The sequence below is a fragment of the Sinohyriopsis cumingii genome, chromosome 13 (genome assembly GCF_028554795.1).
Source record: "Sinohyriopsis cumingii isolate HCF-2022 chromosome 13, ASM2855479v2, whole genome shotgun sequence".
Lineage (NCBI taxonomy): Eukaryota > Metazoa > Mollusca > Bivalvia > Unionida > Unionidae > Sinohyriopsis > Sinohyriopsis cumingii.
This window is the reverse complement of record NC_142973.1, coordinates 38659610-38685263: the sequence shown is the minus strand read 5'-3', so window position 1 is coordinate 38685263 and position 25654 is coordinate 38659610. Positions and strand designations below refer to the sequence as shown.

The following is a 25654-nucleotide window of genomic DNA, read 5'->3' as shown; positions in this document are numbered from 1 at the left end:
GCTTTCCTGTGAACTGGGACAAGTCTGATCCTCATCCATCAATGTTTTGTCCACCTGGGTATGGAATTTCTTACCAGTCTCAGTCAGGTACAACTTTCCAAAGATCTTGTACCAATGATGTAGAACTGGTCAAATCTGTTTCCAACCAGACTTGGATTTCAGCAAGAGAGTTTATGCAGCTCCTTGGATTATTCACTGTGGCAGCAAACTTGATTCCACTAGGCTGTCTTTTCTAATCCAATAATAATAATCTATATGTTATTGGGTTAAAACTGCAAAATAATTCTGATATCCCCCTCTTAGATGGGACAAGTCCTGAGTCACAGATCTACTCGATCTAGCAACAGATATACCTAGGAAGATTCCGGCATGGCCAAAGCTTGTCAAGCAGCCACAGTTGCAAGTGTTAAACCACTGCTTGGACTGTCTTCTTCTTCACAAATGGCCCATGTTCAGACAGTCTTGCAAAAAAATCACACAAAAAACAGTTTAAGCCTTCTGTTGTGGAGAGAATCTTGCAAGCAAGAACACCTTCCACTCTGAAGGCTTCTGGGAGAAAATGGTGTGTTCAGGGAAGGGTGCCAAATCAATAACATCATCCTTCTGAATGCCTCAACTCCCCAACTGACCAACTTTTATATCTCTGGCTCTTTGAGAAGAAAAAGCTGTCATCACAATTGCTATCAAAGGCTACCACTCAGTGATCTTTGACACATTCAGACTTCATGGTAGATACGATATCAGTCATATTAAAGAACTAAATAAATGGATTTGTTAGATAATTTTGATCTACTTCTACCAAAATCACTCATCCTGGTTCCTAAATGGAATCTGTCTGGGTTCTTACATGGCTCAGCTCAATTTCGAACCTTTAGCCCACACTTCGTTGAAGTTACTGTCATACAGAACATATTTCCTAATAGCCTTAGCTCAGCATGCATGGTGAGCAAATTACATGCACTTTCAGTTGAACCAAACTATGTTCAGTTCAGATAAGATGTTTCAGTGGTCCCCTTGATGCAACCAAGCTTTGTAGCCAAAAAAAGGTCAATGTCAAATGGCAATCAATTTCATATGCTTTCTCTCCTCCATAGAAAAGTAGAAAGGATTACTTGAAATGCATGGTGGCAAGTCATGGCAGACACTAATGACTTTTCCAGTGAAAGCGCAATATTACTTCTGAAGCCCTGTATATATGGTTGACTTGGGTTATACGCTCAGTGTATTCTGAAGTCTCACAGGATCATAGTTGCCTCGTGAAGATTTCAGCTCATGAGATTACAGCAATCTCTGTTAAACTTGCATTCAGTTGCACTATTTTGATCAGAGACATAGTAAAAGCAGTTGGCTGGCACAAAAAGTCAACCTTCTAGAGCTTTTATCTCAGAGATTTAGCTTCACAGAGACAAACTCTGGATCTGGTGGGTCCGGTGATGGTGGCCCAGATGTCCACCAGACCCATTTAAGAGTCAATACAGCCTATTAATTTGGCCAGTGAAATTTATACGGTAAGATTTCAATACTCGTCTATCTAACTGGATAGGGGTCACAATCATGTGTCCTTAGCATGTGTTGCTTATCAATTAGGAGAATGGGTTGTCGTTCACATGGGGAATCCAGCAATAATTCCTTAGAAGGTAGAGGTTGGATGCTCAGTGTTCCCTCTTTTTATTATCTGTTCTCCTGAAGTATATGTGATCAGGAATGTATTTGAAGGAAAAAGCCAATTTTGTCAAGTAAATTGTATTTCTCTGATAATGCTTACCCGATCACATTACTTAAAAACCCTCCCAGCCACCTGACCATGCAAGCATGTATTCACATATCACTAAGCTTAAAAACTAGCAAAATCTGGCAGTTGCAAGAGGAGATAATGGGCAAGAGTTATTGCCCATTATCTGTATAAAATAGACAGAAAAGACCATTTTTCATCTAGTTAGTAGGGCTGGATTTGGAAGGTTGTAGGCTTATATCCTAACATTAATCTGATTGTGTAAGTATTCTCGGAGAAACATAATTTACTTAAAAATTTGCTTTATAGTGAAAAACCTCTGACGATGTACATCTTCTCCCAAAACAACACACTTATTGAAAAGTTCCTTGAGAGCACCAGCAGTGGGAGTGTGTGCGTAAATGATACCTTGATGCAAGGAAGCGGTATGTTGCTTTGACTCTCTCTGTGTCAAATATGCACAAATATACAGGCATTCTCCAACTTATTGGGCTCTGCCAGTGTGGGTATTGAGAAAGCTTGCCAGTAGCTTCTCGTGGGTCAGTGGTTCCTTATGGTGTTTTATGGGGTTCTTCCTCCACCATTTATACTGGCCACCAGGTATAGCCTATCTTGTGCAGACAAATGGCATTAAACCCTATAACAACAACAACAAAATTCCAACTTATAATGTATACTGTTATAAGATAGGTATTTCATATTGCAGTACTATCTATACTTGCTTATAAGCTGAGTCCAACACAACAACATAGACTCTGATCTGCTGTTGTATGATGCAGCAGCAGAAGTCTGTGTTCTCTGTTCTACCGATTACTCCTTAAAAGACAAAAAATTTCTGCTGGCATATTTAACACTCAAGTATAAAATATAGACCATAAAATATAGACCAGGCTAAATATGAAACAATATTAAAAGTGATTTATATGAGCCAAGAATGGAAGTAAATAGAAATAAATTAAGTTGCAACTGACATAACTAGATATGAACTAAACTAAAGAGCAACTAACATAATTCTAAATTAATTAAGTAGTATCTAACAAAAACAGAAATGTATTAAGTTGCAGCTAACATTAAGAGATATTAATTAAACAGCAGCTAACATTAAGAGATATTAATTAAGCAGCAGCTAACATTAAGAGATATTAATTAAGCAGCAGCTAATATTAAGAGATATTAATTAAGCAGTAGCTAACATTAAGAGATATTAATTAAGCAGCAGCTAACATTAAGATATATTAATTAAGCAGCAGCTAACATTAAGAGATATTAATTAAGCAGTAGCTAACATTAAGAGATATTAATTAAGCAGCAGCTAACATTAAGAGATATTATGTAAGCAGCAGCTAACATTAAGAGATATTAATTAAGCAGCAGCTAACATTAAGAGATATTAATTAAGCAGCAGCTGACATTAAGAGATATTAATTAAGCAGCAGCTAACATTAAGAGATATTAATTAAGCAGTAGCTAACATTAAGACATATTAATTAAGCAGCAGCTAACATTAAGAGATATTAATTAAGCAGCAGCTAACATTAAGAGATATTAATTAAGCAGTAGCTAACATTAAGAGATATTATGTAAGCAGCAGCTAACATTAAGAGATATTATGTAAGCAGCAGCTAACATTAAGAGATATTAATTAAGCAGCAGCTAACATTAAGAGATATTAATTAAGCAGCAGCTGACATTAAGAGATATTAATTAAGCAGCAGCTAACATTAAGAGATATTATGTAAGCAGTAGCTAACATTAAGAGATATTAATTAAGCAGTAGCTAACATTAAGAGATATTAATTAAGCAGTAGCTAACATTAAGAGATATTAATTAAGCAGCAGCTAACATTAAGAGATATTAATTAAGCAGTAGCTAACATTAAGAGATATTAATTAAGCAGTAGCTAACATTAAGAGATATTATGTAAGCAGTAGCTAACATTAAGAGATATTAATTAAGCAGCAGCTAACATTAAGAGATATTAATTAAGCAGTAGCTAACATTAAGAGATATTATGTAAGCAGTAGCTAACATTAAGAGAGATTAATTAGGCAGCAGCTAACATTAAGAGATATTAATTAAGCAGCAGCTAACATTAACAGATATTAATTAAGCAGCAGCTAACATTAACATATTAATTAAGCAGCAGCTAACATAACAAATATTAATTAGCTAACGTTAATAGAAATTAATTAAAGTAGCAGTAAAGATAGAAATTAATTAAGTGGCATCTGACACAAATAGAAATTAATTAACTTGCAGTGTACATTGACAACTGACTTGAACAAAAATTAAATAATGACAGTAAATAGAAATAAAGACAGTAGCCTGACTCCTGTAACTCCATGTTGACCACATGTAAGGGTGTTTCCCAGTCATTGTTCACTTAAAAAGATTTAAAAGAGTTAAAGTTATCTGAAACTTTGACTTTATTTTCAATTTTTATATTATATTTTACTTTCTTCTGATGTTTCCAATATATTGTAATAAACGTCAATACACTGCATGAAGTACCAACATAAATTAAAAAAACAAAGGACACCTGCAGAGACTTTATCATTATATTTGTAATTTTAGTTGGCTAGAAAGGCTAATATCCTCAAGGGAAGTAATGCTTGCATACCAAGAGTGAAATGGGAGATGTTTGTCAGTGTTCTTGACCAGCACAGGAGTTGTTTTAACCACCCTATGAATAGACATTACTTTCTTGATATTTCAAGTTAAATATTGTTCTCTTTTACATATCTTCAGTTCCCACGCTGCCTTTTGGTGGGGTTGGTGACAGTGGCACAGGAGCATACCATGGCAAGTTCTCCTTTGACACATTTTGCCACAAAAGAGCTGTGATGGAGCGAGGCCTCAGAATGGAATCTGTAAACAGGTAGATCACAAAGTGCACACATTTACTTTGTTGGTACGGTCATTCAATTTACAAAATAAGGCAAAAAAAGGAGTGCTAAATACACAAAGTTCAGTTTTTTTACTGAAAATTGATTGAAATTTAATATTGACCTATTTTTTATTTAATGAGATACTAGTTATACTCTATGTACAGAGGGCGTCATTGATTTTATTGTCAAGCCCACTTTAGTGGGAAGTGAGATAGGGCCTTCACTTTTCTGACCACAGCAGCAGCAGCTTCAAAAGATCATTAAGGTTTCCATTTGCATTTAGTTCTGAAACTCCTCGATAGATTCCTATCATTTCTGGCATGAATCATTATGAAGTGAAGGCATATTATTCTACAACATACTTGTTGATCACTTTGAACATATGGTTAATGTCAGAGAGAAAATATTTGTGTGGGTTTTAGTTAAAGTTTTCCTAATATGCTAATATTTCCCAAACCCATTTGTAGATTCTCATTGTACATCACATTAATCATTATGAAGCTTTGACAATTCATTCTAAAACATGTTCACTTGATCCTGTGACCCTGAGTTCATGGTCAGTCGTAAAAAATTTGCATTCCATTTGTATCATTTGCTTGTATCTCATAAACCCTTTCATGGATCATGGATTTTCTTCATAGTTGGGATCAATAATTATGAAGCAAGACAATTCATTTGGAGATATGCACACTTGCCCCTTTGACCTTGGGGTCAAGATCACAGTCATAGAAAAATTACATTAGGCTCTTGTTAAGCGTTTTATTTACATACATTTCTTAATGTCCAGGATGGATTTTCTGCATACTTGGGATGAATAATTAAGAGGCTTACAAAGTTTATTTCACAACATGCACTCTTGCCCCTTGGATCTTTGGGTCAAGGACACAGTCATAAAAAAATCTGCATTAAGGTTTTGGGTACAGTTTTTTCATTTGCTTATAATTCCTAAACCCCATGATGGATTTTGTTCATATATTGGATGAATTTCTAAGAAACTAAGATAATTCATTCTGTGCATGCTTGCTTAGCCTTTTGACCTTGTGTTTAAGGTCACATGCTTTACAGAAATGATCTGTTCATGGGTTTGACATGCAGGCCCAGGAATTCTTGCATTAAAAAAAAATCATTAGGAATAATCTTTTTGTTGAAATTATCTGCTATAAATGGGAACCCTGCTCAGAGCAGTGAACTGTAGTGACTGTCAGAAGGAGACAAAATTACTTCACTATGCAGCACAAGGTTGTACAAGTCATAATAGAGAAGGTGGGATGGTGTCACCCTGAACATGGCCAACAGTGTCTCATGTTTCTGTGAAGAGTTGAAATTGACAACATTGTTTTATCATCTTGAATGTGATAGAACAAAGCACTGTGAGCATATGTATGGTGTGTTTGTGTCATTTAAATCGTGTTTTCATATATCAGTGACCTTCATTCACCAGCCAGTGCCCTTGAGCAGCAGCATTTTTTCAGAGAAGATGACAGCAATAGTTCTCCTTGTCAACTATGCCCTTTGTGATGCATGCTTTGAAGTCCTGAACAAATCAAGGTATTCCAGATTGATTAGATTAAGGTAGCAGAAAGTGAAGTCCTTCGGACATGTCTGGAGACCTGAGGTCACATTCCCGTTGTGTCCATGTAGCTCATTATTTGGTGGTAAGTGGAGGCCACATTGTTTCTGGTGTGGTTTCAAAAGATCTCCTTGGCCAACTCTTTGCTGACCATTGAGATGCAGGTTGACCTGTGTGACAGTAAGCACATTCAGGTTTTGCTTTTGGTCATTTAGCCATCTCACATTCTGGAAAGCAGCAATCATTTGCTTGGGTATGGTGATACCTGCTGGGCACTGATTTTTACTAGGTGAACTGTCCATTAACAGCTGTCTTCTGGGTGTCTGTGGTCTTGGCATGGAATGCCAGGGTTATTCGTGCCCCTTGCAGGAAGTTGAGCAGGTTGGTCTCTGTCACCAGTGATGGCATCCAAATTTTGAGCTTTGAGAGTGTGACCTTGCTGCCTGCCAAACTATCAGTACGGAAGATGGCATCATGATCTGTTTTTGTAAGGGTTAGCATAATGGTGTGATTGGCGCCAAAGATGACCTTGTGCACATCCTGACAGAAGCTGAAGATATAGGTCATTGGTTTGGCACAGGAAAATTTACCACCCACATCAACTTTCCATTTTGCAGGATGAAAAGTTGAGGTTGTTGTTGGTTACTGCATTGATGTGATCAGTGCACATGCTGTTGGTGGAATTTGCAGTGGCATACTGCACATTATATGGTCTGTTGCATCCCTTATAAATATCATTGATAGGCTGACAATGCAGATGTGCAGTCTCATTGTAGAGGTTGAGCAGGATGTGATAATGGTCAGTTCATGTGAAGCACAGTTTTTTGATGCAGGGACTTTTGCAAGGCAAATTGACAAGCAGAGGTGATGCAAATGTCAGAAGCCAGCCTGAGCTCTGGTCCTGCGTAAAGCTTTTGAGAACAAAGCAAAGCCTACTTTATTGCTGGCACTCAAGTCTTCAAAGGAGCCACCAATATCATCACATGTAAGATATAGAGAGATCATGGGTCTAGGTGCGATGCTGTTGCCATGGCCAGTAATGGCATTCTTTGGGTTTAACGTGGTGAGCCATCCCAACAGGTAGAACAGTTGTTTGTGATGCCAACTCAGTAGGTGTTGTTGTTGTTGTGGGATTTAATGCCATTTTTCAGCACATGATAGGCTATGCATGGTGGCCAGTATTAATGGTGGAGGAAGAACCCGGGAAAACCCCAGGAAGAACCACCCATCCACGAGAAGCTACTGGCAAGGTTTCTCACGTACCCACATTGGCCAAATCCTAGACTCAAACCCATGCAGACAGAGGTGAGATGGCAGTGATCCGTAATGAAGAGCGCTTTAGACCATTCGGCCACTCGGGGCCCCAGTGGCAGAACATATATCGATCACTGCAGAAAGAGTTGGCAATAGTGTTAATTTTGGTGCCATTGCCCTTCAAGGCTGTAATCTGCTGCTGGATTTCTTAGTGGCATCTATTTTGTAGGTGCCAGTTTGCAAGTTGATGGTCTTCCAAGTAGCACCACTGTTGGGGAAAACAAAAGTACTTTTGGACAAAATGCCTGGAGTGGATTTTGCACCAGCTGTAGTAAACTCAGAGAGACCCCAGAGCAATCTCAAGGTAATTTTCCTTGGGTGCCTCAGTTGCCATTGGAAAGCTGAAGTCAAATGCCAGCTTTTTTGAGCTTGCTGACAGCCTTTGACTTTGTGGTCCTGGGACTGAATGCTCTTGAGTGATTTGTAGGCAAGAATAGATGGCCTACAGCTGTTAAACACCAGCAGTCATCTGCTTTAGTGTTGTGTGAGTGTCCCTTGTACTAGTGGATGTCATGAAGCTCTTTGGTTAGTACTTCAAATGTACACTTGCTCCATGATATCATTCTTAGCAGATGTTAGCAGATGGTGCTGGATTTACTGATGACCTCTTTGGTGGTGTTTCCCACCTGGAATAACCCAGTTACTGTGTAGAGTTGGATAGTGCTAGCCATCCTGTGGCAAGTGTACTGCTACTTGTACAGCTTTGGCCTGTACCCATCTTTGTGCTTGCCACTGCTTGATTAATATATGATGGCAAGCTCCCAAGGCTCATAAAACAGTTAAATTCTGAAAATATATTTCTCACAATGCAAGAGTTGAGTGAGATACTGTGTGCTTCCTGAAACTCAAGTTTGCCCAGTCATCAGCCTCTCTTCTTGTTAGTTGGTTGCCTTTCCGACTCCTTGCTAGTAGACATAGGCTTTGGACTTTTATATGCTTTTTTAGCTTTTCAGGGTCAGCTGTGAGTCACATGGAAGCAATCAGTAGGCAGCAATGAGGCCTTCGTGTAGCCTTTCCAATGCTGATATGGTTGACTCCTTACTTTCCTGAACTACATGCTTAATGAGTGTAACCTCATGAGTTTCCTCTGTGTCTTTGTGGCACAGGCTGAGGCCTTGGCTGGTTTTATGAGAGGTGCAAGTCTCATTTGAACTGACATGAGTCTGTCTGTGTAAGCTGGTGCTTTGATTGGCATGTTGTGCAGAAAATTGCAGGTGGTCTTGCGCTTCTTCATTTTTTGTGTCCTGCCTTACATGTTTGACAGTTTGATAAATGGCATTGTATACCAGGCATGTTGACCCACAAAATGTAACAGTAGTACTTATTCTGTGCTGTATTCTGCATTCATTTTAGTTTTAAAATGGTATTGCCACCACAACATGAACATATCCTTTGATCAGCCTCAACACGCACATGGCACTTAAGGCATGGCTTTGTTTGGCACCCTCACCTGCTCTGTGTCAAATGAGTAGCACAGTATACATGGATACACATTTTTCCACACAGATTGGTGCTCTCCTGTTTTTAGTCAAGCTCATTTGTTTTCAGCAAGATGTGGATCACAAAGGCATACAGTCTGTCACTAAGCAGTTTGTCTGATTAGCTGTATACAAAGATACAATTTGTCATTAGGCAGTATGTCTGATTAGCTGTATACAAAGATACAATCTGTCATTAGGCAGTATGTCTGATTAGCTGTATACAAAGATGCAATCTGTCATTAGGCAGTATGTCTGATTAGCTGTATACTAATGATACAATCTGTCATTAAGCAGTATGTCTGATTAGCTGTATACAAAGATACAATCTGTCATTAAGCAGTATGTCTGATTAGCTGTATACTAATGATACAATCTGTCATTAAGCAGTATGTCTGATTAGCTGTATACTAATGATACAATCTGTCACTAAGCAGTATGTCTGATTGGCTGTATACAAAGATACAATCTTGTCACTGTGCAGTATGTTTGATTGGCTGTATACCAATGATACAATCTTGTCACTAAGCAGTATGTCTGATTGGCTTTATACTAATTATACAATCTGTCACTATGCAGTATGTCTGATTGGCTGTATACTAATGATACAATCTGTCACTAAGTAGTATGTCTGATTAGCTGTATACAAAGATACAATCTGTCATTAAGCAGTATGTCTGATTAGCTGTATACTAATGATACAATCTGTCACTAAGTAGTATGTCTGATTAGCTGTATACAAAGATACAATCTGTCATTAAGCAGTATGTCTGATTAGCTGTATACTAATGATACAATCTGTCACTACACAGTATGTCTTATCAGCTGTATACTAATGATACAGTCTGTCACTAAGCAGTATGTCTGATTGGCTGTATACTAATGATACAATCTGTCATTAGGCAGTATGTCTGATTAGCTGTATACAAAGATGCAATCTGTCATTAGGCAGTATGTCTGATTAGCTGTATACAAAGATACAATCTGTCATTAAGCAGTATGTCTGATTAGCTGTATACAAAGATACAATCTGTCATTAAGCAGTATGTCTGATTAGCTGTATACTAATGATACAATCTGTCATTAAGCAGTATGTCTGATTAGCTGTATACTAATGATACAATCTGTCACTAAGCAGTATGTCTGATTGGCTGTATACAAAGATACAATCTTGTCACTGTGCAGTATGTTTGATTGGCTGTATACCAATGATACAATCTTGTCACTAAGCAGTATGTCTGATTGGCTTTATACTAATTATACAATCTGTCACTATGCAGTATGTCTGATTGGCTGTATACTAATGATACAATCTGTCACTAAGTAGTATGTCTGATTAGCTGTATACAAAGATACAATCTGTCATTAAGCAGTATGTCTGATTAGCTGTATACTAATGATACAATCTGTCACTACACAGTATGTCTTATCAGCTGTATACTAATGATACAGTCTGTCACTAAGCAGTATGTCTGATTGGCTGTATACTAATGATACAATCTGTCACTAAGCAGTATGTCTGATTGGCTGTATACAAAGATACAATCTTGTCACTGTGCAGTATGTCTGATTGGCTGTATACCAATGATACAATCTTGTCACTAAGCAGTATGTCTGATTGGCTGTATACCAATGATACAATCTGTCACTAAGCAGTATGTCTGATTAGCTGTATACTAATGATACAATCTATCACTAAGCAGTATGTCTGATTAGCTGTATACAAAGATACAATCTGTCATTAAGCAGTATGTCTGATTAGCTGTATACTAATGATACAATCTGTCACTAAGCAGTATGTCTGATTGGCTGTATACAAAGATACAATCTTGTCACTGTGCAGTATGTCTGATTGGCTTTATACTAATGATACAATCTGTCACTATGCAGTATGTCTGATTGGCTTTATACTAATGATACAATCTTGTCACTAAGCAGTATGTCTGATTGGCTTTATACTAATGATACAGTCTGTCACTAAGCAGTATGTCTGATTGGCTGTATACTAATGATACAATCTGTCACTAAGCAGTATGTCTGATTGGTTGTATACAAAGATACAATCTTGTCACTGTGCAGTATGTCTGATTGGCTGTATACCAATGATACAATCTTGTCACTAAGCAGTATGTCTGATTGGCTGTATACCAATGATACAATCTGTCACTAAGCAGTATGTCTGATTAGCTGTATACTAATGATACAATCTATCACTAAGCAGTATGTCTGATTAGCTGTATACAAAGATACAATCTGTCATTAAGCAGTATGTCTGATTAGCTGTATACTAATGATACAATCTGTCACTAAGCAGTATGTCTGATTGGCTGTATACAAAGATACAATCTTGTCACTGTGCAGTATGTCTGATTGGCTTTATACTAATGATACAATCTGTCACTATGCAGTATGTCTGATTGGCTTTATACTAATGATACAATCTTGTCACTAAGCAGTATGTCTGATTGGCTTTATACTAATGATACAGTCTGTCACTATGCAGTATGTCTGATTGGCTTTATACTAATGATACAATCTTGTCACTAAGCAGTATGTCTGATTGGCTGTATACAAAGATACAATCTTGTCACTGTGCAGTATGTTTGATTGGCTGTATACCAATGATACAATCTGTCACTATGCAGTATGTCAGATTAGCTGTATACTAATGATACAATCTGTCACTATGCAGTATGTTTGATTGGCTTTATACTAATTATACAATCTGTCACTAAGTAGTATGTCTGATTGGCTTTATACTAATGATACAATCTGTCACTATGCAGTATGTCTGATTGGCTGTATATTAAGAGTCATGCACTGTTTGAAAACACTTCTGGTGGACAATCTTGATGTGGTTTTGAGTTAAAGGCATGAGCTTGCCTTCAGTATCAGCCTACAGTTTTACATTCACTTTAGGGTACTCCAAAATCTGCCTGAATGCCTCAGTCCACTGGAACATATTGTGCTTCTCATTTGGCACATACAGGACTGGAAACGATATGGAGGTTGAGACATACCAGGGTTCAAGGAGGGTAGGAAGTCTGGGCCAAACTAACAACCCAAATTTTCACTTACATTTCATAAGGCTGATAGTCATCCCCACTAGTCCTCCAACTGCATGCCCTAGGACAGACCCCCCAACTAGCTGATCCCCCTGGGTTGGGTAAACCATAGCTCCAACCAGTTCCTTAAATTCACCACAGTTTCCCTGACAAAACACCTCTGATGCATCTACTTGCCAGTGAATTTTGCTATTAAAGCGTATTAGCTTTCCCATTTTGTAACATTTCCACCCTTTGAAGATACCCTATCAAAATTTCATTAAGTAGTTTCATTCTACTGCAGATAAGAACTTTAATTTTTTTAAAATAAAGTTATTTAAATTTAATACAAGTTCACCTTGTGATTTAACATTACAGTATCAGATACCCACCTAGCACAGAGACCAAATTGAACAGATTGACATGGCTGTCATCCAGAAAACCAAAGACACAGGGTTTCTTTTCCTACTTTAATTTCTGGTCATAAAAGAAAACAAGAAACAGGTATATATATGTGTGTGTGTGTGTGTGTGTGTGTGTGTGTGTGTGTTTGTTTGTTTGTGTTTAATATTGTCTAAATTAAACTGCTCAAATTGATTTATTAAATTAAAAATCCTCTTCCTAAATTGAATATTGATGGAAATGTTGAAACTGAAGACTTTGTTTTTTATATCACTTGCATTTATCATTTATCTTTGAGTCCTTATGCCTGTCAATTTGCTCAGAAAAGACAAATTTCTAAGTTATCAATTTTATTGTGAATAAAAGCATCACATGAAAAGAAAAAATTCTTTATTTGTCATAGTAGAAAAGGCATTCTTCCAATAAGGTACAAATTTAAACCATGTATTTTATTTATTTCTATAGGACTGATGTCCATTAAATTTGTTCAGATGTTTTACTAATGTGCATCTTGTACCATGTTCACAACTGTGTTCATTGTAGTCTTGCCTCTAAAAATAACTTTTAGCCCATTTATACTGTACAGAGAATATGTTCTTGTTCTTACTACATATAGTATGTACATGCTTATAAGTTGAGTCCAACTGCAGACTGCACAGACCCTGATTTGCTGTTGTGGAAAGTACTGGTAGGTCTGAATGTGTGCAGTTTGTTAGGAGTAATCAGTACACCAAAACTGATCTGCCAGAATATTATGCCATAGCAGATTAGGGTCTTTGTTGTTTTCATTTGGACTTGATTTATAAGCAAATTGATACAGTTATCACTGAAACAGGACATAAAAAGATTAAATGTGTCATCTGGAGAAGTAGCAGATGTTAACTCTTTATACCAAAACAACTACACGGTTATAGTCTTTTGATTAGATAGGTACAAGTATTACAACTCTATGGTCTTAAAGTAACAGAAAAGAGAGAAAACCAGCAACATTTGTATAATTCAACAAATATTTTATTTCCCTCGAATACAAAGTGAAAATATAAAAAAAAACTTACGGTATGGCAAATTAAATCCCAAGTAATCCTAGAATTTATAACAGAAATCCTAATGATTCAAGTTGTGAATAAATTTCAGTGGTATTCCAAAATATATCCAATGCTGGAAGTGTTAATGTGCCTGTGATGGCCTGTGTTGTAGTTATGTGTAACAAGATAACCGGATTGGATTTCAGATTTATAACAGAACACTTTTGATGGTGATACATATATGATGTTTATTGATGAATGACTTTAATGAAAAAAGAATTATGATTAATATATGCTTATATAAGATCCAAATAATGGACAAATTAACACAATCCGCACGAACCTAATAATGCAACAAATGCGAGTACAAGTAAATGACTTTACGCAATACAAGGACAAAGGTTAATGATTCACAGTAATTTCACATGATAAAAAAAATGATGTGTTTTACTCAAATAGTAAAAATGATTCACGGTAAGTTCACATGACAAAAAGAATGATGTGTTTTACTCAAATAGTGAAAAATGCGGTACTTTACTCAAATTGTATAATGATGAATTTATGGGATAGATATCATACAAAATATCTTTACACTCCCAAAACACTGAGTATAACAAGCCCCAAAATTAGCCTACAGCTAAAACATTACATGCATGGAGCAACACAAAACACTCCGTTACTAGCACTCTTGGCTACCAGTCACACTGGTCAATCAAGCAGTCAGCATTTCAGGTAGTCACCAACCACCATTCAATTCCTTGGTCAATCAAGCAATCAGCACCCACCAATTCGGTCATCAAAGCCCGATCACCTGCTGCTCAACCAGCAACACTGTTCACTCAGCTCTACAGCTGCTATGGTTCAGCTTTACAGCTGCTATGGTCAGTTTCTATGGTTAGCTCTACAGCTGGTACCATGGCAACTCCGATCAGCTGAAAATACATCTAACACCGTGTACTATGCATAATATGGGCATAGACAATAAAACTTAATGTTGTTATATACGGTGAGCTATACAGATTACATTATTGGCACAATAATTACAAAGCAATAAACAGGTTCAGAAGTGAACCTATCCGTGTCCAATAAGAATCCTATGGTACTAAACGTTTCTTAAAAATGCAACTTTATATTGCTAATATAAATCTCTTACTACATCACAAACAAGAATAGAAAATATTTGCATTATACTATGTAAGCCAAAGCTACATGGAAAATAAAAAAAAAAAATAAATGTAGTAGTACAATAGTTATAACTTATACATAAGAAATTAATAAATAACTCATATACCTCTACAGCTAAAGATGTGCAAGTCCTTAAGTAGACTGCTCACTGACAAAGACATTCTGTAATGTGAAGATTTTGACCTATGGTGAGGTATTTATACACAGACAATGTAGCCGTACATCATCTGTGCTAGATGAATGGTTTCTCCCATCGAAAGCACTTCACATGTACGGCATAGAATGAACCGAACTCACTTTCAGAATATTTGTACAGTATACATAAATCACCCTTGGGTATCATTGTACACAAAAAAAAACGAAACCCAAGTACATATATTTAATACATAAAAGGAATTTATACAATTCCATGACATTATGTGCCAACAGTTTTTTGTTGTATCACAATAATACAATCCAAGGATATATCCTTATTTTAATTTGACTATAAATTCAAGTCTCAATTTCTAAGAATGTTATTTTTAAAGAGCACTTTGTATTTCCAGAGAAGAATTACTTGAATTAAATAATATGAATAAATAGATTTCAACCCAAACCAACTTTAACGCAGCTAATTCTGCTAAGATCTTACAACATGAATGAATAATTTCTAGATAAACAAGATTATGTAGTCCTCTACTTGACCCCAGGTCACAGTTAGCATTTTGTAAACAAAAACTATTACCTAAAGGAAAATTTCATTCTGGAAGGTTCCAGATGTTTACGAGATAGAATTTTAGTTATAATTAGAAGGTCTGTTAGTAAAATTATAATATAAAATGTGGTAGGCAACATGTAGACCTTGCTTTTCATGGAGAATTGACAATGTTCTAGATTTAGATTGAAATAAACCTATTGTTTACAAAACCAAAATCAATGATTCAGGTCAGGTAGAAAATGAACTTTGGGACAAGGTCAAGTCCAAAATACAATTATTCATAGCATATAATGAATAAAAAAATAACAAACAATGCACATTAAATATACATGCAAGTGTTTGCAGTTTGACTCTACTTATAAGTGAATATAGATGGTAGATCATTATATTTGGTCCCAGTATTAAATTAAATAGTCACAGATATATAAATAAAAGAAGTAAAATGAAAATAATGATTAATGATAAATACATTTGTTTCTTTTTCCAAATAAACTTTAAGTGCTTTAACTTTTTTCCATTAAGATGAAGGTGAGAACAGAGAAAATATGGGGGAGACAAATGGACAGATGGATGAATGGATGGTCAAGCAGATGGCTACACTTTTATATAATGAGTGTGATGCAGATTCAAACCATTTTAACAGAAGTATTTTGAATTCATTAAGTCACCCTGCCTATGGTGTCATAGGCAGAGTGATGCCAGAAGCCTGTGTAATCTTATCCCACCTTCATTTGCAGACTTTAGGATGATATAATAATGTAGGAAAGCCACCTACTGTCAGTATAGCAGTCAAAATGTGGCAAAATGGAAAGATATATGAATACATTTACACATCTTACATCCATTTTTGTTTAGGTTTCCTTATTTTGTTTTGCTTCATGTTTACATTTTATTTACAAGGGTTTATCTTTTTTTTTTAAATGTTGCAGTACAAAATATTTACATTTTTAGAACTTAACTTGGCACCATATAACCAGTATTGTGGAGTCCTAAAGTTAAAACATAATACTTAGTATATATACACTTCTGTCTAAAGGACTCCTCATGCAGAACATTATTTAATTAAAAGGATTTGCCTCTATATAAATACAACCTTTCAACAAAGGAGAAAATAATTGGTCACATAATACAGGTTTCCAGAACAATATAACATTGATTAACTGGACACATCAAAAGACTTCGATTTTGTTCAGTAAATTGGCTGACTGGATAAATGATAAATTTAAACAGAATATATAGTGTCACTAGGGGATAATTCATTGGTACATATGACCAGAATGTTGAATCCATGTAGTCATTGTTTCATGATGCTTGTATATTATTAAATATGAATTATCCTTATTCAGAGTTCTACATCCTTGGATATAGTTTACAAAATAACACTAAGTTTTACATCCTTGGATATAGACTACAAAATAAAATAAGTTTTATATCCTTGAATACAGTTTCCGAAGTAACACTAAAGTTATACATCCTGAGATATTGTTTACTAGTTAACACTAAAGTTTTACATCCTGGGATATAGGTTACAATTAACACTAAAGTTTTACATCCTTGGATATAGTTTACTAGTTAACACTAAAGTTTTACATCCCTGGATATAGTCTACAAAATAAAGTAAGTTTTATATCCTTGAATACAGTTTCCAAAGTAACACTAAAGTTATACATCCTGAGATACTGTTTACTAGTTAACACTAAAGTTTTACATCCTGGGATATAGGTTACAATTAACACTAAAGTTTTACATCCTTGGATGTAGATTACTAGTTAACACTAAAGTTTTACATCCCTGGATATAGTCTACAAAATAAAGTAAGTTTTATATCCTTGAATACAGTTTCCAAAGTAACAATAAAGTTATGCATCCTGAGATATTGTTTACTAGTTAACACTAAAGTTATGCATCCTGGGATATTGCTTACAATTAACACTAAAGTTTTACATCCTTGGATATCACTTACTAGTTAACACTAAAGTTTTACATCCTTGGATATTGTTTACTAGTTAACACTAATGTTTTTCATCCTGGGATATAGTTTACAATTAACACTTAAGTTATACATCCTGGTGTATTGTTTACTAGTTAACACTAAAGTTTTACATCCTGGGATATCATTTACTAGTTAACACTAAAGTTTTTCTTCCTGGGATACTGTTTACTAGTTAACACTAAAGTTTTGCATCCTATGATATAGTATACAATTAACACTAAAATTTTACATCCTTGGATATTGTTTACTAGTTAACACTAAAGTTTTATATCATAGGATATTGTTTACTAGTTAACACTAAAGTTTTACATCCTGGGATATCATTTACTAGTTAGCACTAAAGTTTTTATTCCTGGGATACTGTTTACTAGTTAACACTAAAGTTTTACACCCTATGATATAGTATACAATTAACACTAAAGTTTTACATCCTTGGATATTGTTTACTAGTTAACACTTAAGTTTTACATCCTGGGATATAATTTACAATTAACACTTAAGTTATACATCCTTGGATATTGTTTACTAGTTGACACTAAAGTTTTACATCCTGGGATATCATTTACTAGTTAACACTAAGTTTTACATCATTGGATATTGTTTACTAGTATGCACTAAAGTTTTACATCCCAGAATATATCTTTTACTAGTTAACACTAAAGTTTTTCATCCTGGGATATAGTTTACTAATGAACACTAACATTTTACATCATTGGATATCATTTACAATTAGTACTAAAGTTATATGTCCTTGGATATAATTTACAAATGAACAGTAAAGATTTACATCCTTGAATATAGTTTACAAAATAACAGTTTTAAATTCTTAGATATAGTTTACAAAATAAGTTTCACATCCCAAGATATTGTTTACAAATTGACATAATTTTGATGAAATGAAAACAAAATGACAAATTTGAAATGTTTACTATAAGTGCAAGAGGTGAGTAGAGCAATGAGAATGAATGTCATGATCAAGGAAAAGGTTATTTACATTTTTACTTGAATTTTATTGTAATCCAATTACCAACGGTATTAACATTAGTGCCTAGTACATGTACTTGTATAACTGGTAATAATAAATTTGCAATATTCACTTATACTGAGTATGTGTATGTTTTGATCACTATGTAATTTTTAAATTAGACCTATAAAATATGGTTTTTATTTTATAAGAAATAATTGTTCTGAGTAAAATATATGCATTTAATTTTTGTTAGTTGTTAAAATGTTGCTTTCATCACTTGAATAGCCAGTGCTGTGCAAGGAGCAAGCAATGGGGACATTTTCCCACCACAGACTGTGAGTGTCACCCTCTCTTGATCAATATAGGGGGACAGAGCCAAGGTATATAAAATGTTCCCTTGAAAGCTTAAGCAAAGTGCAGCATGGAATAGTCATCAAGTCCTAATATACTGCATGCATTAATGTATATAATTATCTGTATAATTATATAATCAGTGTTGTCATCATGACAAGTTCAGTTATCAACAATTTTTCTTTATTTGAACTGATATTTGAGTCTTTTCTTTTCAAATGTCAAAAATATATGAAAACACAAATGTGATATACCCAGTCTTTTTTTTCAAATGTCAAAAATATATGAAAGCACAAATGTGATATACCCAGTATTCCTTGACTTTTGTTTCAGGTATTGTTGCTACATTTCAAAATATTGGTTTCTTCATTTAAGAAGCATCCTAATATCCAAAATTAAAGATTTAGAAAAAGACACATGAAATCCAAACAATTGTCAGTAGATTTATTTCTGGCATGACCATCCATGTGATAGACATTGATTACTTCCATTGATTTGTGATGATTTAATTTTATGTCTATTGTAGTAGTATTATGTATTTTTCTTCTGCTATCTTTTAATATATTATGTATATTTTTTATTAAGAACATATTTCTGCTTTGATAATTATCTTATATCTGCCGTTCACATGAATGTTCAGATTGTGTTTTAATGTCTCTGTTGAGGATGGAGAATAAATAAACACCATTTAAATTTACATTGTGTTCATTTTATTTAACCAATTTATATATTTCCCAGATATCTTTATAATATAATCTAAATTCTTTATCCTGAAATATTTTGTCATTTATGTGACAGTTAAAAATTGCAGGTGTGGTGATTGTATTTGCAAGAGTAGCAAATGTGTTTGTGGGAGTGATGGTATTCATTTTGTCTGTACAAACTTTGATGTATTTGAAGCTTTTTGTTATTTTGTTCTATATAGTAGGTTGTTTGTGTGAGGGTTTTTTTGTGCTTTGCAATTAATCAGTCTTCCACCAAACAAAATATCTAGTATTCAAATTTAATTTGAGGCAGGGAATGATGTTCTGTGGACAACAGTATGAAATAAGGACATTGCGAAAAGATCATGAGATTAGGACTATTTTGGGGGGTGGGGGGTGGGTTCACTGCCATTTCCTATTGACATTTTCTTAGTTGAACAAATCAGTATTTTATAAATTCCAATCTGCTTTGAATTTTGTATAGCAAAAAAGTAAAAGAAATGATATTAATAAATACAAAGCTTAATTTGTGTTTGTTCCAAATCAGGGGAAAAAACTCATTTGATATGGGATATGAAAATTTCTCAGAACTGATGGTTTCAGTGTTACCTTAGTGCCACAATCAACTTTCTTCTTATCACAAACATGGATAAACTTTTGTGTACACATTGTTTTGTACGATAACTAAAAATGCCAAAAATAACCTTATGCTCTTCCCATGAAGACATTTTTGTAGGTCAAATGTACTTTGGGAATTTTTAGTCAATCTTCCTACTTTGTACCAGTCAAATTCATGACTTTTGAGTATACTTTGTACCAGTCAGATTTGTGACTTCTGGGTATTCAAAACAAAGGGTAAATTTGACAATTTCCACAAGAATAAAATCATCACAAATTTAACAAGGAAACTAAATTTAGGAAAATATCAACAGTAAAGATTACAATGACTATATAACTTCTCTAGCCCATCATTTATTTGTGAAAAAGTAAAGTTTCACATACACTGAACATAATCAATTAACTAAAATTCTTGATGCTATACTTAGAGCTTTCATAATTGACCTAAATGATATCACAGCACTACAGCAGTGGATGGCAAACAATGTGGTAACTGAAGAACAGTGTTTGATTAAGTTCAATTCAAAATATTTTTTTATCATTATCAAATAAGAATATTTATGCATTATTTCAGACCCTTAGAGATTTGGGCAGTTTTAATGGCTTTGAAAATTTTAAGCAATAGCAACTCATGACCACAATAAGTGTGTAGTCCTACCACCCGTGGATTTGAATGACAAGTCACATGACCACATTAGTGTGTGACAGGGCTAATACAAAACTTGATTTTAATTTTTCAATTTCTTGCTGTGCATTAAAGGGATTCTGTGGTACTGCATAAATTAAAAAAAAATTAACTTGGCTTTAATTTTCTCTGTTTGATCTGAAATGTTGAAAATTTTTTAAATGAAACTCATGTTCAATCTTATTAGGTTGAAAATTACATTTAAAAATGGTCAAAATTTGATGTATTTAGGTGTTTCCATGTCTAAAATTAGAGTTTGACTATGCTAATAATGATCATGTGACAAATCAAATAGGAATCTAAGGCATAAATAAGTTTGAGAGTGGATGTTGATGCTTACATATTAATTTATGTGGCAGTTAAAGACTATGTACTATTGTTGCCTATGGGATGAAATAGCAGTTTTAGAGCAGTGGATAAAGCAAGTTGTTTGTTGTGTCAAGGGATGATGGGGTTCATCTCAGAATGTTAATGATTGAATGGTCATGTTGTAACATTCTCTCTCTCTCTCTCTATTTCTCTTTTTCTTTCTCTCTCTCTCTCTCTCTCTCTGTCTCTCTCTGACTCTGTCTCTCTCTGTGTCTGTATCTCTGTCTCTCACTCTCTCTTAAAATAATAAAAGTGCAAACCCTGTATCTGTTTATTTATATGGTACACAAACATACTCATCCCAAATTTAGACACAGTACAAGTTTAATGTTCATAAGTGAACCTTGAGAGGAGTTTTATCATAAGTAAGACAGGTGGATCCATAAGCATAATTGGATCCACAGACATAGATGGACAAAGTAAATCCCATATACCACCAACATAATACTGATATAAACAAATTTCAGAGATGCTGTTTATTTTTAAAAAAAATTTGACATAAATTGTCATTATATATCTTATAAATATTAAAACAAATTTCTACCAGTCTGATGTCAAAGATGCTTGGTTGCTATGGAGGAATATGAAGCAACATAAAGTAAAATATGTTCCATTTGAACCTTTCTTGAAAGTTTGACAATAATAAATGAAGTGAAAATTATGTTTATGTTTCTACTTGTGTATTTTGTGGGTAGATGTGAAAACACGTATTTTCTACCAGGTTGTTATGGAGTTTTAATGGTTGCTATGGAAGCTGTCAAAATAGAACTTGCCTACAAATATTCCTAGAATGTTTAACCAAGTATAGTTATTTCTTTAGATGTCAAAATTGAATCTTCATCCGATTGTTATGGGAACTAAAATTTTGTGACTTCATTATTTCATGCAGGACAGATTATATATATATATATATATATATATATATATATATATATATATATATATATATATATATATATATATATATTGTTATGTCTATTTGATTTAATTGTCTGTTTGTAAGTTTTATTTTTTTTTATTTTGAATTTCATTACATGTCGATGTAATGTAATTTTGTTTACAAGGAATTTGATATTTTCCAGAAATTTCAGTTTGACCAGAATCTTTTCATAAATACCTAATAATAGAAACACTGTTTCTAATTCTGGCTTAAATCCCGACCTTGATTCGGAAATCACTGAGACAAGTAAACAACTTTTTATTTGTATTTTATTCTTGGAGTAAAATGATTGGTTTTTATCAAGGTCATACTAGGAGTACATGATTTTTTATATGTAAGCAGTCTCTATTTCACAATTCTGGGTTTTCCGAAAGTATGCAGTAGTCCATTTTATACCGATGTCTATAGCGATATTATTGAGTTGGATTTTTTCTCTAATCATTAAATAGTGTCTGTTCTGACAGTTGGGGGTTATATGTTCAAATTAATTGGATTATGTGAATGTTTTAGATTTTTAACGTAGCTTAAAAATTTTTTTAGTGATATTGCTATGATGTCTGCAGTATGGCAGCGTATAGTCATGTCTAGCATTGGGGCATCATGTGGCAGACATGTAGCATGATGTCCCACCCAGTCACATTATCCTAACACCAGGCCGACCAGTCCTAACACTAACCTCTTAATGCTGAGCGCCTAGCCGTAGCTGTTAGTACCATTTTTAGAAGTCTTTGGTGTGACTTGGCCGGGGTTTGATACCACGACTTCCCACATCTGGGGCAGATGCACTGGACTGGTCTATTTGGATTCTAAAAGATTAATTCTTTTTCCTGGAAATATTTGAGTGCTCATAGAGAATTCTTGGACAAAGACATTTATTTAAATTTTATTTGGAATTCAAAAAACCAGAATATTGTTTTCTGTAGTTCACAAAGGACTGTACACATCAGTTCTATACTGACTACAGTATACGTCATCACCTTCCATTTTGGATTTTTCGTCGGGACTCGAACTTGAATTCCTTAGAACATTTCATTACTAGGATATCTAAAATTTAATTTGTGGATTATATTTTGATTTGATTCTTAAAACCATAAGTTCTTGTTTTTTCATTTTTACAGTGTTTTTCCAGGGGAAATAAATTATTTTGTTAAATTTTACAAAGCGTGTTTTCACTCTTTCTTTTGTTACTGTTTATTTGAGCCTTAACACGTAACAATGTGTGTGTGTGTGTGTGTGTGTGTGTGTGACCCCATTAAATATATATAGATTTCTATGACGGAGATATTAAAAGTTTCCATGTTATGAGCCAGAGGTCAAGTTTCCTATCACAGGGGCACAACCTAGGGTCTAATTTTGTTTATAGTTGTAGGCAAGGCCATCTCAACAGTTTCTTAGTGATGACCCAAAAGCAAGTCTTCTTCCTCAGGGACTGAACTGTAAATTTGCCTGATTTCTTCTCATATTCTTCAAGCAGTATATAGTTAGAAGGTGTGGACCTTGACTGTTTCCAAGATATGACTTGGAGGGCAAGTCCGCAACCTAATGGCCATGACACAATGTTTTTATCGGATATGGCAGCATGTATAATTCTGCCTCATGTCCTTCAGACCCACATATGCTTGTTGAGTGGGATCTCAACAGTTTCCAAGTTGTGACCAATAACCACAGGGACTATCCCTGTGCAAGACCAGGGAGTGTAATCCAAACGCCGAATACATATGTCATAGCCCTGGCATTGAAAATGACAGAAACCAACTTTTAGATTTCCACCTAAAATACTTCAAAGATCTGAAGAAGTATTAACAATCCATTTTAAACTACTGTATACATGTAAAGACTACCCCCAATCCTATTCCAAAGTTTCAAGTCTGATTCTTTAATGTTGCAGGAAATTAACTAAATTGCTAAAGAAGATATCAACAGACAAAACAGCAGAAGGACATACTCCACAGCTTTCTAAAAAATGCATGAGGATAAAAGTGATTTTTTTAAACTTAAGTATTATGATTCTCAATGATAATTATGACAAGATTTCAAACAATATCAAAACTTTGAGAAAAATCTGATTAGTCGACAAAGTACATCTTTTATGAAACAGCTTTTCCTGAAATGAGAAACACCACAAATCTACATACATTTATATTGGTCCTGTTTTATATTTCTTCTTTCTCCATCCTGTTTTGTCACAATAGTCCTGAATGTGCAAGCAGATTTTCCACAAAATACATTCTTCTTCTGGGATGAATGTCTTCAATAATTTTAATGTTTACATAAAATGATGAGCTTCTACCCTAACAGCCATATTATTTCTGCATGCTATTTACAGAACTAAAAACTGACATAGCTGTTTTTGAAATCTAGAAGTTTGATTTAGCTTATTTATGCTGGTCCAAATGTTTGCCATCAACTTTATGGGGCAGAAAGTTGTGTTTTTACAAAGACAACACTCCTTTTGAGTTTCCTGGCATTTTTTATATATTATTCAGTAGTGCCTCTTTAGAGAATATATTGTCAATAAATGAAATTCCATGTAGATGTCAATTTAATCAAGAGTGAAGATGTGGAATTGCATTTACTGATCTTAATTTCCTAATTTGTAGAGTTCTAATTTATATTTGATTTTATTAAGTTGGAGGGTATTGTTTACCTACCACCATTTTTTACATTCTGCTTTATGCCCATTTGTACATCCAAAATTTTGTTTCATGCACAAGAACATGCATTCTTCTGACATGGTTTGTACCATCTCCCTGCAGACTAATAGTGTATAAAATCATTGAAAGACAGATGGCAACCAATATAACGGACTGTAAGAATTTGATCATTTTGCATGTCGTGCATAAGTTCCAATGCTCTCTGGATTACAAAATTAGGGAATTCCCAGTTTCAGTAAACACACTCTTTTATTACATGTATACATGTATATCTATATTTTATGTTTGAACTTGGTCATTGATTGAGTTTTGGGCCTACCTACCTAATGTCTTATTATTTTGTAAACAACTTATTACGTCGCTGATAATTGAGTTTAGGTTATATTTTAATGTTGTTATAATTAGGAGGTAAACATGTTTACTTGGATCTGAATTCATGACATTGTATTCCCCTGGGAAAAACATAGTCTACCTGCCCTTTTCCAAGTATCTTGTTAAAATTTAACAAGCAGACCTGACCTTATTAACAAGTTTGATGGAAAATATTATTGAAACATCGGTCACAATGAGAGGTATATAAAGTTGTTTACTTAAGAATTGCTCATTCCTATTTTAACATCAGTCTTTAGAGGAATCAGTTTTTGTTGAAGTGCAGTTAATATTTGAAAGGATTTATTTGTTTAAAATATTCATTGGAATTACAAAGTGCTCTTTCATTTCAGGACTAAATTACTATATTGGGATTATTGTGAATTCATTTAGAGAAGTTTTGGATTATATTCTTGGGATATATCAATATTGTTGGCACATTAGCATATTCAATACTACATGTACTAGCAAATCAGCACTTTCAAAATTGCAATTGGTTTTAAATACCACTGGAATTCATTTGGTTGTTGTTGTTGTAGTTGTTGTGGGGTTTAACGCCATTTTTCAGCACACGATAGGCTATACATGGCGGCCAGTATTAATGGTGGAGGAAGAACCCGGAAAACCCCGGAAAGAACCACTGATCCACGAGAAGCTACTGGCAAGCT

At 34.4% G+C, this 25654-nt stretch overlaps 1 protein-coding gene across 1 annotated transcript in view; it reads left to right on the top strand.

Annotated features, from left to right (window-relative positions):
* The window catches only part of LOC149785242 (aldehyde dehydrogenase family 3 member B1-like), a 62023-nt gene extending 42679 nt beyond the window's left edge, over positions 1-19344 (top strand). Inside the window, exons 11-14 of the mRNA XM_089979085.1 lie at positions 2042-2157; positions 4482-4611; positions 12406-12531; positions 15859-19344. Of these exons, the coding sequence (XP_089835211.1) occupies positions 2042-2157; positions 4482-4611; positions 12406-12514 (355 nt within the window). The 3' untranslated portion in view covers positions 12515-12531; positions 15859-19344. The remainder of the gene's footprint in view (positions 1-2041; positions 2158-4481; positions 4612-12405; positions 12532-15858) is intronic.
* The last annotated feature ends 6310 nt before the right edge of the window (positions 19345-25654 follow it).